The sequence below is a fragment of the Triticum urartu genome, chromosome 2, assembly GCF_003073215.2.
Source record: "Triticum urartu cultivar G1812 chromosome 2, Tu2.1, whole genome shotgun sequence".
Lineage (NCBI taxonomy): Eukaryota > Viridiplantae > Streptophyta > Magnoliopsida > Poales > Poaceae > Triticum > Triticum urartu.
The window spans coordinates 601408039-601425618 of record NC_053023.1 but is presented as its reverse complement, the minus strand read 5'-3'; the positions used below and the strand labels follow the sequence as shown (position 1 = coordinate 601425618).

Here is a 17580-nt window from a genome sequence, read left to right as displayed (position 1 = left end):
GGACTTCTAATATGTTTGTTCGAAAATGTTGATACCGTGCAACTATATGTGTTCTCTTCTCATGTATGCACCTCATTGTTAATGTTTTTCTCAAACACACATTTTTGTATTAAGGAGAAGAACATTAATATATATGATGCAGACCACGTCATTGTTCATGCTATTTTTGTTTTAAGAAGCACTACATTTGTGTTGATGGCATTCTTATTCTGTTGTATTTTTGTATATCCATCTACCTTGGGCTTCCTGGTTCACTGTAAACTGAGGAAAAGATACCTGCCGTTTTCTGACATTAGAAAAAACAAGAGTTGTCTGTGTATCCATTGTTCTTGTCATTCTTATTATGATGCTACTTTTGGTGCTAATTTACTTTTGGACTATTCCTGTAACATCCTTTTTCCCCCACAAAAGGCACCTTGTACTAGCTTGTCAATGTTGTCGTGTTTGTTGGTTTATAATAGCATAACTATCGTTCCGATGAAGGCAAGAATATTGTTCTGATGTCATATAGTTAATTAACAAGGCGACCTTGGCCAGCAAGAAAACTGTGTTTCTAATAGTTTACTCTCTTATTGTGCTTCCAAGCTATCTTGCATAGGAGTCAAACTTTTTGACAAAATGTGAATGGTCAATATTATTTATTTGGGCATGGAGACCAAGCTATCTTGCATAGGAGTCAAACTTTTTGACAAAATGCACTCCATTAATCTATCTGACTAGGCATGAAAACAGTTTGATGAATCCTAGGCATTATTGTTTTAATTGAATATGTGTTTTATCAGGAACTTTTCTCTCAGTCACCAAGCAGTTGGATAGTGGTGATCACCTGACACTACAACTACTTATTAGCCTGAGGACAGAGACTGTAAAATGTCAGAAAGTTATCTATTTCAGCTCGAACGAAGGTATAACTTGCAACATCCTAAACATTTATCAAACTCACTACCTGTAAGTAATGCATATCCAGATGATTGGCCAGAGTATGCATATCTGCAAGTCCTCTTCGTACCCTTCCAACTCACTGGCATCACCACTGGAGATTGGGAGGCGAGAGCCGGCGCCACCGCCATGTGTACTGGTGACTCTCACACAGGAGCATATTGGTCCTCTCCCTGTGAACACCACCTCTCTCGCGATGCAGCCGCGGCTCGAGGGCGGGGGATCAACGCCACCATCCTGCCGACGTCCAACCAGCGCCATACAACTAATCGTTCTGCCACCATGACGACGCCCACCTCCGTGCTGATTGAGTTGTTCAACCTGCCCGAAATGGACTAAGGTCATTCAGGTATCTGCTTTTGATGTGCTATTTGCTCTCTTTTCATAAGAAGTCAAGTGGCCTCCATGATCAATTTTGTACGTGCATAGTACTTCTGTGTTGTATCTTTCTCTTCAAAGAAGCAGCAGCATGCTCCTGCTAGTGTTATTTTATTTATTGCTATCCATTGGCATGTGCTACCCAGATTAGAAAAGAGAAGTGAAAAGGATGTATGTGTTGTACCAAGCTAATAAATTTACATGCTTTCATCAGTTCAGCAACAGTTACCAGCACAAGTGTTATCCAGACCACAAAAAGGCAAATGAAAGCTGCTGCCACCTACCAGGCACAGCCAAACACCCTTTCAGGTGGCGCACCAATGGCGCGCCCCAACTGCTAGTATACAACAAGTGTCAAGCCCATTCTCAAATATCGAAACACACACGACCAAGCCCACTCTCCATCGAAGGTGTGCTAAAAGGAGACCTCCTAATCGGCGCCTTCTGCGTCCGTTAGGGGTTCTGGCGCCCACACGCCCACAGATATAAGCCGGCCCATCACACGGTGGCGCGATCGTTCGCCAGGACGAACCCAGATCGCTTGGTCAACAGTTGACCACTTGAACGATCAACCATTGACTTCTAAAAAGAATCCAACAAAAAATGGCAAAAATTTGAGAAAAACATGAATTCAAACAAGTTTACGGATTTGAAAAAATTTCATAAATTAAAAGGTTCACGAATTCAAAAAAGATCATGATTTTGAGAAGAAAACACAACTTTGAAAGTGGCTCGAAGATTTGATAAAAAGGTTTGAGCATCTGAAAAAAGTTCGAGGATTAGAAAAAATTTCAATGATTTTGAAAAAATATGTTCATGAATTTGAAAAAAAATCACATTTGAAAGGTACATCTTGACAAAGAAGTTCACGGATATGAAAAAAGTTTGTGGATGTGAAAATAGTTCACCGATTTGAAAAACTGTTCACAAACTTGAAAAAGATTGCGGATTTTGAAAAAGAACACAAATTCAGGAAAAAATGAATTTGAATATATTCATGCATTTTTAAAAATTACACAGGATTGGAAAAAAGGTTCTTGTGTTTAAAAAAACATGAATTTGGGAAAATAATAGTTTTGAGGAAAATTTTAAAATTAAAAAAAGTCTGCACAGCTAAAATGAAAAGAAAAAGAAAAAGAATGAAAAAGGAAAAATAAAGAAAAACAAGAATAAAGGAAACTAAATAAAACTAAATAAAAAACTAGTCTACAAAACAAACAAAAAACAGGCCCGAAGCATCCTAAAACTGGTCTGGAAAGCTTCACAAAACCTAGGAGGAATCTTCTCTCTTGTGTGCTCCATGGGTCGGCCCATTTAGAGTCGAATGAAGGGAGGGGGTGTGCGCTGCTTCGCGAAATAGCCTTAAACAGGCGCTTAATACACCAAATTGGCGCCAGCTCCCGAAAGCCACAACTATGCCGACCATAAAATGACACAAATATAGACCAACAAGGGAGCCCGCTCTGTTGGACAAGTCAACCTTCTACTAGTGGCGGAAACAAAAAGTTGTGACGACCATGGGAGGAACAGGTCTAGGGTTCTCCTGCACTCGCGTGAAGAAACATGCACTCCATATGACCTTTCGCCAATTGCATCAACATTTTTGTGGCAATATGGCAAATCTTTATTAGGTCGTCATAATGTTTACACGGATGAAAAGTAGACCGCTGAATTTCCTAAACAAGCATGGCGGCCAACCCCCAATGATAGTGCATGCTTTGCAAGATTGTGAGCCTCGGTGTTCGAGGTTCTAAACTAATGGCTAAAATTACAACAATTAAAAGTAGAGGATCATTCTATTATTTCATGCACCACAACTCCATAAGTTCCAGCGCCGCCTTCTTTTATAGCTTGGATGATGACCTTGCAATCAGATGCCACAAAAATCCGTTGTATATATAGGTCCGGCCAAAGCCAAGGCCTCCGTGATAGCCAAAGTTTCAAGAATTGTTGGATCACCTATGTTCATGAAAACAATGAGCCCCATGGAAGGTACATGTTTGGTCACAACATGTTGCACTTACAACCCCAAAGCCGCCTGCTCTTGCAAGTGAAGCATCAACATTAATATTAGCATGATTATCCAGAGGGGGTAGCCAGTTAAATCAACATTCATGCCGATGACGAACCTCATCGCCCACATGACTCAAGGCCATGAAACTTTCGGTTGGCGCCCACAAGCTTTTTTTAATTTTTTGCTAAAAATATATAAAAATTATAATCAATTCAATAATGAAAGAACCAAAATATTTGTGTGTTATAAAAAATATCAATCAATAAATAAATTTCTTGTACTTGTAAAATATGTTTTGTGTATTTTTAAAAATGTGTTCACTTATTTTTAAAAAGGTTCCTATAATTATTATTTTTTCTATTTTCGCAATATATATATATATATATATTTAAAATCTCCAAATAACCATGTATTTTATAAAATGTAATTTGAAAAGTTCTCACACCTTTTATTTTACTAAATGTTCGTATTATCAAAAAGTGGTTGTCGATTTTTAAAGTATTTGTATAATTTTAAAATGGTCCATGTCTTTAAGCAAAGTATTCTTGTATTTGTCAAATAATTTCCTTCCTTTATAAAACAAATGGAAAAGGGAGGAAATACAAAAAAGGAAAATAAATGAAAGCCAAAAATAAAAATAAAATCAAAAGGGAAGTTCACCAAGGGGATTCTGTCCTATTTTGGCCAAGTTGTTGGAAATTGTGGGAGTATGATATTCCACTCCAAGAGAGGTTTAAAAGACATTTTTTTTCATATGTTGTGGATGGATCTTTCTCTGTTGAGGAGGTGTTTGACTGTGAGGACAAAACCATTTTGTTTCATTTGCCTCTATCTAAACAGCCTTTTGCTGAATTCTGTTCTCTATAAAATTCTAGTACTGGATCATAGTTTGCATTTAGACTGATAAATGTCATTGGAAGCAAGGTGATGGTGTTTACAGAGCCAAGCGCTATTATATGTTGATACACAATCTATTGTTTCAATCCCTCGCTTAATTGAATCTAGAAGAGTGGTTGCATTCTCAACATTAAAGTTTTTGCTTGGTTGTTAATCATGGATAAGCAGTACACCAAAGATATGTTGTAGAGAATAACATGATGGTACTCACTGTATGACTTGCCCAACTAGAGCCATGGAGGACACACGACAGAAACCAATCATAAATTTAAGGGTAGGGAGGCGGGCTAGACCGCCTCCCCCCTCAACGAAGTCCTTCTTCTTCGCTGATAGTGGCTGTCGTAGCCAGATTTTCTCACGCCATGAGAGCTTTGCCGCCTCCATGAGCAAACTCGCTCCCTCTATGCATGAAACTTGGCTCGGTTCCTGATTGTAATGTCGGTCACATTCTAGCAATGGTGCACCAAGAGTTTCTTGGGCGACAGAAGATGGTTGACATTTCTGAAGTCTCTTGACGGCAACGCCATTCGAGAACTTTAGGGTCGCGATCCAAGAGGGGTGGAGATTTGCTTTGGTCGACAACCCACAACAACAAGTGCGGCGTTGTTCGCGGTGGCACCTGTTCAAAGTCTCACAACGGCGCTTTGTTGCTATGGTTTGTTGAGTAAATAGGCAATTTCTCGATTAAATTAATCCACGAGTAAATCACTAGCATGACATTGACACAAATAAACACATACTGATATTTAGTCAAGCTAGCACATACTACGCTAATTGCAGAAAGATCTACGTATAACGCTAGCATGGCTAAAACAGAAAACAGTAGGAGCGGGATAAACGAGTTATACCCTCCAGTAGGCCATGCAGAGGCCGCAGCTTTGGTGGCGGCAGTGGCGTCCTCGGCGGCCTTCTTGTCGGCTTCAGCTTTCTCGGCGGCGGCACGTTCGGTGTCGGTGGACATGGTGATGATGAAGGTGACGCGGACGTAGAGGAAGTAGACGATCGGAAGCGAGCAGTCGTGTAATCGCTGCCCAAAAACCTATTCGCCCTCACCCCGTACAGGAACCAGAAGGGTGTGGTTTCAGAGACCTGCCCTCCCGTCGACCGTGTACGCGGCGTACGGGATGGAGTCACCGGCGGCGGCAGCAGGGGAACGACGGTGGGCGTGCGCATGGAGCATATGTGATTTGTTCGTGGCGGCTAGGGTTAGGAGACACCGCACACTTATATAGACGCAGCCGCGTGGAGAGACGTGGGCTCGACCCACGTCCGAGTCCGTGACAGTCCACGATCCGACGTCTCAGATCGTGGCCCAACTGTCGGAGAACTCTCCGTTAGTGACTGGCAGAAATAAGCGCGTAGGTGTGAGCTCGGCTAGGCTCAATCCCGCAACCCGCGGCGCGTCGTGACGAGGTGTGGCGTGGCGAGGCGGGCGGCGGAGGAGGAGGGCCTCTTCTCTTCTCAAGCTCCAATAGCATGTAGAAGAGAAACCCTTATAAACCACTCCAACTCTCCTTCCACTAGCGGGGTGGGACTAAACTTCCCACTACACCTAGTGCCATATAACCCACATGGGCCCTTAGAGATTTTTCAGAAATTGCTATATGGGCCTAGAGCCCATCTCAAATTTCAGCAATCCCCCACCAGATCTCGAGGGCCCATTGTGTCCTCTGTTCCAATTGTTGTTTTGATATACCAGTGTGTCAGTGAAGACCTGTTAAGGTTGAACTTCACCTAGAGCAGGTAGCTACACTCCTTCACAACTGAACAATGGACTATGCCTTGAATTGTCAGTTTGGCGTAAAGAAGTTTCACTACATGTCTTACTAGTACTAGGTTGCCGAAGGCTGACCCCTCGGGTGGAGCATATAAGTCACACTCCTGGCCTATTCATGAGCTTACTAGAGATCACCCCAATCTCATAGACTATGACCAGCAGTCGGGCTCACATAGGTGTGTTCCTCCAAAGATCGCTCTGTAGGATAGCATCTTGCTTACATAAGCTTTGGAACACATTAAGACAATAGTCATCCTACCATACAGTATCGAGAGTATTGCATCTCCAACGGAGTGGGTTAGTATAGTTACTCTCCTCAGTTCACCACTGGCTTGTTTTCCCAGGTCCTAATTCACGGGATCTTCGATCACATAGGTTGGGTTACTACCATGGCAACTCATGTGGGTCTCATACCCATCTCCCTCGATGCATTATCTATCACAACACGTGATAGCCCTTTCGTAAAGGGATCTGCCAGATTCTTAGCCGTATGGACATAGTCCAATGCTATTACTCCGGAGTTTCTTAATTTTCTGACAGCTTTTAATCTCATTCTTATGTGTTTGGTGGACTTCATGTTGTCCTTTGAACTCTTCACCTTGGTGATGACAGTCTGATTGTCACAGTTCATAAGGATAGCCGGAACCGGTTTATCAACCAATGGCAAGTCCATCAAAAGATCTCGAAGCCATCTCGCTTCAACACCAGATGTGTCTAATGCTGTTCATTCTGCTTCCATTGTCGATCTCGTTAAGATCGTTTGCTTGCAAGACTTCCAGGAACCAGTGCCACCTCCAAGAGTAAACATATACCCAGTTGTGGCCTTCATCTCATTAGCATCAGAGATCCAATTCGCATCACTATACCCTTCAAGTACCGGCGGGTATCCGGTATAGTGAAGTCCATAGTTCATAGTACCTTTCAGATAGCGCATAACTCTCTCAACAGCATGCCAATGTACATCACCCGGTTTGGAAACAAACCGGCTCAGTTTGCTCACAGCAGATGCGATGTCAGGCCTCGTTGCGCTCGCTAGGTACATCAGTGAACCAATGATTTGAGAGTATCTCAATTGATCTTTAGCCATGTCTTTGGACTTTCGAATCAATACGCTAGGATCATATAGTGTTTGAGATGGCGTGCAGTCCGAATATCCAAAATGACTCAACACCTTCTCAACATAGTGGGATTGCGGAAGTGTAATTCCACCCTCATTATCTCTCAGTAGCTTGATGTTCAAGATAACATCAGCCACACCAAGGTCTTTCATCTCAAAGTTCTGAGATAGAAACGATTTGACCTCCTCAATGACTTTGAGGTTTGTTCCGAATATCAGTATGTCATCAACATACAAGCACAGTATAACTCCTTCGCCCCCACCATGGTGATAGTATACACATTTGTCAGCCTCATTAACAACGAAACCAACAGATGTCAGAGTTGTATTAAACTTATCATGCCATTGCTTAGGTGCTTGTTTCAGGCCATATAAAGATTTTATCAACCTGCATACCTTTCTTTCCTGACCATCTATCACAAAGCCATTAGGCTGTTGCATGTAGATTTCCTCCTTTAGCTCTCCATTTAGGAAAGCCGTCTTAACATCCATCTGATGGATGAGAAGACCGTGCGAGGCCGCCAACGAGAGTAATACTCGAATGGTGGTCAGTCTAGCCACAGGTGAATAAGTATCGAAGAAATCTTCCTCTTCTTGCTGGTCATAGCCCTTCGCCACAAGCCTAGCCTTGTACTTTTCAATAGTACCATCGGGCCTAAGCTTCTTTTTGAACACCCACTTACACCCCAGTGGTTTGCAACCATAGGGACGATCAGTGATCTCCCATGTCCCATTAGCCATGACGGAATCCATCTCGCTATGGACCGCATCCTTCCAGTAGTCAGCTTCTGGAGAGGCATACGCTTCTGAAATAGAAGTGGGAGTATCATCCACGAGGTACACGAAGAAATCATCACCAAAGGTCTTTGCAGTCCTTTGTCTCTTGCCCCTACCAAGGGTTTCCTCGTCATCCTCCTCAGGATTTTCATAATGTGTTTGTTCATAATATTCCATAGGAATGGCAGGTTCAGGAGTCTCCTCAGATTCCTGTCTAGAAGTGCTTTGCATATCTCTCATAGGAAAAATATCCTCGAAGAATGTAGCATCCTTAGACTCCATAATTGTACCGACCTTCTGGTCAGGTACCTCAGATTTCACTACTAGAAATCTATAGCCAACGCTGTTCTCGGCGTAACCCAAATTAACGCAGTCCACAGTCTTTGGTCCAAGCTTACGCTTTTTGGGGATCGGCACAATGACTTTCGCCAAACAGCCCCAAGTACGCAAGTACGAGAGTGTTGTCCTTCTCTTTGCCCATTTCTCATAGGGAGTGATCTCATTATCCTTTGTCGGAACTTTATTCAGGACATGACATGCCGTCAATATAGCCTCACCCCACCATGCCTTGGATAAACCCGATGTATTTAACATGGCGTTAACCAAATCAGTTAGAGTACGGTTTTTCCGCTCGGCAACCCCGTTTGACTGGGGTGAATAGGGAGGCGTCCTCTCATGAATAATGCCATGTTCCACACAGAAAGAATCAAACTCACTCGAGAAGTACTCTTCACCACGATCTGACCGGACTCATTTAATTTTCTTTTCAAGTTGTTTCTCAACTTCTGCCTTATAGATTTTAAAGTAGTGTAGAGCCTCATCTTTAGTGTTTAACATATACACATAGCAATATCTAGTGGAGTCATCTATCAATGTCATGAAGTATTTCTTTCCACCTTTAGTCAACACACCATTCATCTCACAAAGATCAGAATGTATGAGTTCTAATGGTGCCAAGTGTCTCTCCTCCGCGGCCTTGTGAGGCTTGCGAGGTTGCTTAGCTTGCACACATGAAAGGCACTTAGAACCTCTGGCTAAGGTGAAACTCGGGATTAAATCCAACTTGGCTAGCTGCGTCACAACACCGAAACTAATGTGACAAAGACGTGAATGCCAAACTTCAGATTCATTAATATTCGAATGAATATGGTTCACGACTTTATTACAAAAATCTGCGAGGGAAAGGCGGAACATCCCTCCGCTCTCATAACCTTTTCCAACAAAGAGTCCATATTTTGTAACAACTAATTTATTAGACTCGAAAACCAACTTAAACCCTTCTCTACATAGAAGGGAGCCACTAATGAGGTTCTTCTTGATGGCGGGGACATGCTGCACGTTCTTCAGCTGCACGATCCTTCCCGAAGTAAACTTCAGATCGACCATGCCAACACCATGAACAGAAGCACTCGCGCCATTCCCCATCAATACGGACCCGTGACCTGTGACCTGGTAAGAAGTGAACAATGAAATGTCAGCACACACATGAACACCTGCACCTGTGTCCACCCACCAATCGTTGGGTTGAAACACTGAAAAACAGTAAATAAATTACCGTACCCAGATGCACCATTCTCATTGTTACCCACAATCATGTTGACAGACTTGGAGTCCTGTCCTGGCTTCTTGTACTTGTTTGGGCACTTGTTGGCCCAATGTTCAACCGAACCACAAGTAAAGCAGCCCTCATCCTTCTTGTTCTTCTTGAAGGTCTTCTTACCCTTCTTCTTAAAGTCGGTATTCTGTTGGACACCGTTCTTTCCCTTGGGCTTGTGGGAGTTATGGTTCCTCTGGTTCACCATGTTGGCGACAGAAGTCCCTTCGGCCCCTTTTCCATGTGAGTTTTTTGCCCTCGAATTCTGCTCAACACTCAGATGGCCAATGACATCCTCCACAGAGAATTCACGCCTCTGATGTTTCAGAGTGGTGGCAAAGTTCCTCCAGGAATTAGGGAGCTTAGCGATTATGCATCCCGCGACAAACTTGCCCGGTAACTCGCACTTAAGAAGTTCAAGCTCCTTAACAATGCATATTATCTCATGAGCCTGCTCCAATACAGGACGGTTTTCAACCATCTTGTAATCGTGGAACTGCTCTATAATATACATCTCGCTCCCTGCATCGGTGGCCCCGAATTTAGATTCGAGCGCCTCCCACAAGTCCTTGGCGACATGCACATGTAAATATGCATCGACCAGTTTATCTCCGATCACGCTAAGAACTGCTCCGAGAAACACAACGGTAGCCTCCTTGAACGCCTTCTCCTATTCAGGAGCAATCGTTCCCGTGGAGACACCGGTGACCCAGAACACGTTCATAGCCGTGAGCCATAACGTGGTCTTAGTCTGCCAACGCTTAAAGTATGTACCGGTAAACTTATCCGGTTTCAGTGCAGCGGCAAAGCCACTTGCCGAAAAATTCCTACACATAATAGGTTTTTGGATTGTTGAGTAAATAGGCAATTTCTCGATTAAATTAATCCACGAGTAAATCACTAGCACGACATTGACACAAATAAACACATACTGATATTCAGTCAAGCTAGCACATACTACGCTAATTGCACAAAGATCTACGTATAACGCTAGCATGGCTAAAACAGAAAACAGTAGGAGCGGGATAAACGAGTTATACCCTCCAGTAGGCCATGCAGAGGCCGCGGCTTTGGTGGCGGCAGCGGTGTCCTCGGCGGCCTTCTTGTCGGCTTCAGCTTTCTCGGCGGCGGCACGTTCGGCGTCGGTGGACATGGTGATGATGAAGGCGATGCGGACGTAGAGGAAGTAGACGATCGGAAGCGAGCAGTCGCGTAATCGCTGCCCAAAAACCTATTCGCCCCTCACCCCGTATAGGAACCAGAAGGGTGTGGTTTCGGAGACCTGCTCTCCCGTCGACCGTGTACGCGGCGGACGGGATGGAGTCACCGGCGGCAGCAGTAGGGGAATGACAGTGGGCGTGCGCGTGAAGCAGATGTGATTTGTTCGTGGCGGCTAGGGTTAGGAGACACCGCACACTTATATAGACGCAGCCGCGTGGAGAGACGTGGGCTCGACCCACGTCCGAGACCGTGACAGCCCACGATCCGACGTCTCAGATCGTGGCCCAACTGTCAGAGAACTCCCCGTTAGAGCATCTCCAACAGGCGCCGGTCGCGCCGCGCGCAAAAAACACATATGCCACGTGCGCATCGGCTGGTTTGGTGTGGCGCGCAGCGCTGGCTCCAGCGGCCGCACTAAAATGCAGCGCGCACGCGTCGCCCCAGCAGCGCGCCAAAATTCAGCGTGCGCAACTCGCCGGTGCATTGCATATGGCATATTTCAACACAAAATGATGGACATTTTCAACACAATAAAAATTTCACACAAACAAGTTGATGAAGTTCATGCCCACAAGTTTAAAATCATGCCCACAAGTTCATCCAACCAAGTTCAAAATGCAAATCAAGTTCAATACACAAAGGAAAGACACATCATTCCTCGTCCTCGTCCTCGTCTCCTCCCTCTCCTCATCGCGCACCGCATCACGTGAAGCTCCGGCGGTGTTGGCAAGATCTTCAACGGCATCTTCATGGGAATGTGTGCGAGGAGGCTCATCGAAAGACATTCCGCCCATGGCGGCCGGAGGTGCACCCATGCCTCCCATGAGAGAATCAAAACTCATGCCTCCCATCGTGGCCATAGCGTCGGGGGTGCTCCAAAGCCACCCAAGCCACCCATGCCACCCATGGCGCCGAAGCCACCACCACCCAAGCCACCCATGCCACCGCCACCCATGGCGCCGATGCCACCGACACCCATGGCGCCGATGCCACCGACACCCATTGCGCCGAGGGCACCGCCACCCATTGCACGAACCATGGCTCTTTTTTGGATCAAGACTTCTTGTTGGGCAAGATTGACATACTCCTTTTGCGCCGCATTGAGATTAGTTGTGTCCAAGAAGAACAAGTGCTTCTCCCATTCCAACAATCTAGTTCGCTCCTCATTGCTCACCTTCCTCTCCTCCAAAGCCACCTTCCTCTCCTCGGCCGCCACCCTCCTTTCCTCGGCCGCCAACCTTCTCTCCTCGGCTGCGGCATCTTGGGTCCTTGCCATTTTCCTCACCTCGTTGGCTTCTTTTCTTGCCTTCACAATAGCTTCCATAGCATTTTTGAGCTCATCATCTCCTTTCCTCTTCTTCTTTTCGGTTTTGTCTTTCTTGCACCCATCCGGCCGCTTTGGCTTCGAGTATGAAACCGAGTTGGGTGTGGGGCTTCTCTTGCCATCATCACTTGATGCATCATCCTCCTCATCATCATCATCCAACTTAATTGTTCGCTTCCGTTTGTCGCTCAAATGCAAATCATCCAAATCTTCACGCTTCTTCCATTTCTCATCATCCTTCAACACATCATAGCAATGAGGCAAAGTAAAGACCCTTCCTTTCTTGATCTTCCCCTTCTTGGTTTTCCTCTCCTCTTCTTTGAACTAGTTTTGCGCAATGTTGTACTACATGAAAACAAAGCAAGTTAGCACCAACAACAAGCAAAACGAAGCAAGTTTAGCACCAACATGTAAGATGAAATGGCACTTACTCTATCGTCCTCATTTGTGCCACTTGGGTTCAACTTGTCAACCGCCTTTTGACAAGCCGCCCACCTTTGACAATCCGAGTTGATTGTCGACCACCGGGACCTAAGTGATCGGTTGGAGCGGTCAATTCCACTCACGTTGCGAGCATCAAAGTGTTCCTTCATCCGGTTCCAATAAGCATCTCTACTTTGATCACCTCCAACGGATGTATCCCTCGACACTTGCAACCAAGTATTGCATAGTAAGATGTCATCGGTGTTGGTGTAATTGCCCGCTCTTCCTTTCAGTGCGTCGACAATGCCCTTACCCTCCTCGTCCACCTCGAACTCATGGTCTTGAAAATGCATGTCATTGGTTTGAGACCAATGCGAATTGTTGGAGCCAACACCCATCGTTGACATGTATGCATCATCATTGAGACTACAAATTTTTTTGCACAATGCAAATAAGCTATCTATATGTGACGAATGCATTCAAAAAATAACAAAAAAATGAAAAGTTAGAATTTTTTTACCTTGGAGGCATTTCGTCGAACATGTTGTGCGCGCCGGCCGCCGGCTCAATGAGTGAGCTTGCCGGCGCTTCGGCAGCCGCCGCGCCCGTCGCACGCCCCGCAAGCTTCTTCCTCTTCGCCTTGGAGGTGCCGGAGCCGTCCGCCGCCTTGTTTTTCTTCGCCGATGTCTTGCCCTTCTTTGACCGCGCCGCATTGGGGAGCTTTGAGGAGGAGGGGGCGGCGGCTCGGGCCGGCGCCGGCGCGACGCCACCCGCCGCCGAGGTCATCCGCGGCGGCATGAAGAGGCCGCGCGCGAGGCCGCTCGTCGGAGAAGCTCCGGCGGAGGCGAGGCCAACGCCACCCGGGCTAGGGTTTGTGGCGGCGGCGGGGGGGTCGCGGCTATAGGACGGGGTGAGCGGGGTGCCGGCGCGTGCGTCCATGGGTGCGGGTCGCCGGCGCCGGCGCGCGCGAGGCTTTGGAGGGGGATAAGAAGAGCGCAGCGCGAGCGTCGTGGGTGCCGCGCGCGGAAGCGGGCGCCGCAAATACACCGCACGACGTACCGCTTCCTAGCGCGCGCCCAACTGCTTATACCGCGCGCGCGGTTATTGCGCGCCCGCTGGAGCCATCCGCCGGGTTGCGCGCGCGCTAAAACGGGGGATTTTGCGGCGCGGCGCCTGTTTAGCTCGCCTGTTGGAGATGCTCTTAGTGACTGGCAAAAATAAGCGCGTAGGTGTGAGCTCGGCTCAATCCCGCAACCCGCGGCGCGGCGCGGCGCGTCGCGTCGCGGCGGGCGGCGGAGGAGGAGTGCGCGAGGGCCTCTTCTCTTCTCAAGTTCCAATAGCATGTAGAAGAGAAACCCTTATAAACCACTCCAACTCTCCTTCCACTAGTGAGGTGGGACTAAACTTCCCACTACACTTAGTATCATATAATCCACATGGGTCCTTAGAGATTTTTCAGAAATTGCTATATAGGCCTATAGCACATCTCAAATTTCAGCATGGTTTTCTTTTGGATTTTTGCTTAGTGGAGACCATTTCTTCTCCTTTCCGGCGGACACTTCGGGGACAGCGGTGGTCGAAGTTTTTGGTCAATGTGTTGGTGGTTGCAGGAATGAAGAAGGATTTTTCTGCATAATTCCTTTGTTGGGAGTGTTTCATGTACTTTCTCTTGGTGTGCTATCTCTTTAGATTTCTTGAGAGAGATGCTACATTTGCTGTAATCTACTGATGTTATTAATATAAATGTGGCACTTCTCGTAAAATGACTGGGCCACATACAAATTTCGATATCGAGTATTTTCATCACTTGCTATTATATTTTCACGGGTGATTTGCTTCGAGTTGCCTGCGCCCCTACGTTTAGTGTGAGAGTGGGTTGGACTTCAGACACTTGTTCAGGTATGTTCGCTCTGGGCGAAGGAGGGATTTCCGTTAAACACTGAATACCAACTGCTGTGGGTTTGGTAGAAAGTCAAGAGGTGAAAGTAGGGTTAGAAACTTCAGTCCTTTATTGGCATTTTGGCTTATACTGCAGGAACAATCGACACAAAGAAATTATATTCTCATCCCATTAGCTAAGACTGCCCAGTCGAATTTTCAGACACAAGACTGAATCAATTCCTCTAAATTGTTGTACGACGACCCACCTTCCTTCAGAGAAGCGTTTGCTTTCGCTTTACATGCCAGAGCCTTCCTCCTCATGTCCTCCCCTTCATCCCCTCCATCCATCAGCTTCTCCACAGCGCTGTTGACTTGCTCCGCCCCAACCTCCGCCTCCGCCTCTCCGCTGCCATGTTTGCCAGCGGTCAGGACGTTGGCCGTTGGCTTTGTCACGCCGACGGACACCCCGATGCCAAGCACGTCCACGATCAGCTTCTCGTTCACGAACTGCTCGGCGAACAGAGGCCAGGTGACCATGGGCACGCCGGCGGCGACGCTCTCCAGGGTCGAGCCCCACCCACAGTGCGTCATGAATCCGCCCACCGCCGGGTGCGCCAGGATGGCCACCTGCGGCGCCCACCCGCGCACCACGAGGCACTTGCTGTCCGCGTCGCCGTCGCCGTCGGTGTTCTCACGTAGCCACACCTTCACGTCGTCGGGCAACGAGTCAGCGCCTCTGATAACCCACATGACAGGCCAGCGGCACGAGACCAGGGCCATGCCGAGCTGCATGAGCTGCGCGGGCGGCATGCACCCGGCGCTGCCGAAGCTCACGTACACCACGGACTTGGCCTTCTTGCCGTCCAGCCACGACATGCACCGCCTCGCGTCATCGCTCTGCGGGTCGAGACTAGGTGCGCAGCACAGAGAGACCGGCCCCACGGCGAGAACTTTCCTGCCTGCGGCGGCCGCGAGAAGCGCCGTGGAGCCGTGCTCCAGCTCGTCGAAGCTGTTCACCACGACGCCGTCCACGGCCATGTCGAACTCCCGGACCTCCTGCATCACCCCGCTCCCCATGGACGTGGATGGCAAGAAATGCGGCGGCAGCTGCCTAACGAGGATCTTGCACTCGAACGCCTGCAGGACTGAGATGTCGACGAGCTCGTCCGGAGACGCAATCCCCTCTTGCCGGCCTTGCCTGTAGAGGTGCTCGATGCAGAGCAAGGCGAACGCGCCGAAGCCGTGGAAGATGTAGCAGGGCACGCCGAGGTCTCGCGCCATGGGCAGCGTCCACGTGTGGCACATCCCGGCGACGATGCAGCTCGGCCGGCGTTGCGCATCCCGAAGGCAGTACTGCGCCACCGCCTCGCCGAACTTCTTGTTGGCTTCGAAGAAGCTAGGCACCATGGCGGGGGACGTGATCAGGTCCAACCTCTCGCACCCCTCCGGCAGGCCGGCTTCGGCGGCCGGGAAGGGGATCGCGGTGACCGCGAGCGCCGTGCCGCCCAGGGTGACACGGTCGACGCGGCTCTGGACAAGCGACGCGTTGGCGGGCGTCGTGATGATGGCGACCGACGCTCCATGGGAGGCGAGAAGGCAGCCGATGTCCGTCATGGGGACGATGTGGCTGATGCTTCCTATCCATGGGACGAGCACAAAGTGAGGCTTTCTGGCGGTCTCCATTGCCTGTTACTGTGCTGCACTATGGTGTCCACAAATTCGACAAAGTTTGGTATGACTGAAAATTATGAGATGGGAACTATGGCTCTTAGTTTGTGTGCGACGAGCTGCTGGGTAGGATCTTGTTTTATATGCAGGTTCCGTGACCCGCGCGATGTGTGTCGACACATTGGGTGCACATGCGTATGCAGACGCAAGTAGCGGTCTTATTGCTCCATGATTGATATTTGATAAACTAGGAAATTAGTTGTCCTGGGCGGTGGTCGGGGCTTCAAAGGGCAAAGACGAACGAACATTCCACGCAGTGCAGCAGGACTGCCTTCCCTTCTTCCGTAGCTCGACTACATGCTCTTAAACAACTGTTTCTCCGGTAGTTGTATTTTGATGTCTTCCCTAGCACATCAACGCGGACTCATAAACCATCTGCATACATGTGGTATGTCATCCAAGGCAGATTTGTATCAGTCCGTCAAATGATCCAACCACACTTTTTCTTGTCAATGGAAGCAAAGTCGGGGGCTTTATGTAAGTCCGGAAATCAGGCACGTAAGACTTCGACACCTCGGGCCCATTAAATTCCCATCCGGTCATATTTTCTTTCATTTCATCCCTTCTCTTTTTTACTTTGCATCTACACCCTCCTCCTCCGACGTCCTTGTTGTACCTCTCCAGCTCGCACACATGCATTGCTGAACCTCCGCTCTCCTTTTACGACGGCGTCGTCCATCCAGGACCTGTACGTAGGCAGGTACACTCCCCCCTCCCCCCCCCCCCAAGTCACCTATCCATCCTGATCGACGTTGTCCATGGAGGACACCACACCGGATAGGTGTTCGATCAAATGCCATTGAGCTTATGTTCGAACATCATGTCATTTTTTAGAGTATGAAGGAAGGCAGGGTACTCGACCATGAAAAATGAGTTGTTGTGCGATGCATGGTTGACTGTATTCGTGGATTTCGTAGGTAGGAGTAGACGGGATCTTCTGGCAGCACGTGCATAATTCATTTCACGTTCGAAAGCACATTGTACCCTACGCCATGCACATCATCCAACAATGCAAATGTGAGATTGTTATTGTATCGGTGATATGCCATCCAGACCTCCATCACCAAGTTTTGTGACGCGGTTGGTCCGCTGGAGGAAAGGTGACCATTGCGCTCTGCGGAGGAGGAGATCGTAAGTTTTGATTCTGCTTGCTCAACTTATTGATTAAATCATTCATTTAATGTTGGTCTACACATTATGTAGCCCCGCACGCGCTGCCGTGTTGTATGACACGACAGAGAGACGACCATTTATGCACATACACTGTTGGATGAAGTTGAAGAGACAGTGTGTGTATGGGGCGACATGATCCGTTCATGAAAAACTTGTTGAACATCCGGTTAGTCTTGTTGAATTTGAATTATTATTTGTACTAGATTTATTTGATTGCTATATACAGATGATTTGTGTTATTTTCTATTTGAATTTTGATGAAATATGCCGTTTTGCATCCATTTTGTCCGGTTAATTGAAATCCGGCTTGAAATATATGCGGGCAATGTTGAACGGC

General features: G+C 47.5%; 2 protein-coding genes across 2 annotated transcripts; both read right to left on the bottom strand.

Annotated features, from left to right (window-relative positions):
• Positions 1-12243: 12243 nt before the first annotated feature.
• Positions 12244-13400, bottom strand: LOC125537468. Its single transcript, XM_048700787.1, has 3 exons — positions 12982-13400; positions 12470-12887; positions 12244-12383 (listed from the first exon to the last, which is right to left on the bottom strand). Exons 1-3 carry the CDS (start codon positions 13398-13400, stop codon positions 12363-12365), a joined length of 858 nt encoding a protein of 285 aa, XP_048556744.1. The 3' UTR covers positions 12244-12362.
• A 1047-nt stretch (positions 13401-14447) lies between these two features.
• LOC125533752 (UDP-glycosyltransferase 73C6-like) lies at positions 14448-16199 on the bottom strand. Its single transcript, XM_048697113.1, has one exon. It carries the CDS (start codon positions 16023-16025, stop codon positions 14559-14561), a length of 1467 nt encoding a protein of 488 aa, XP_048553070.1. The 5' UTR covers positions 16026-16199; the 3' UTR covers positions 14448-14558.
• Between the last annotated feature and the right edge of the window lie 1381 nt (positions 16200-17580).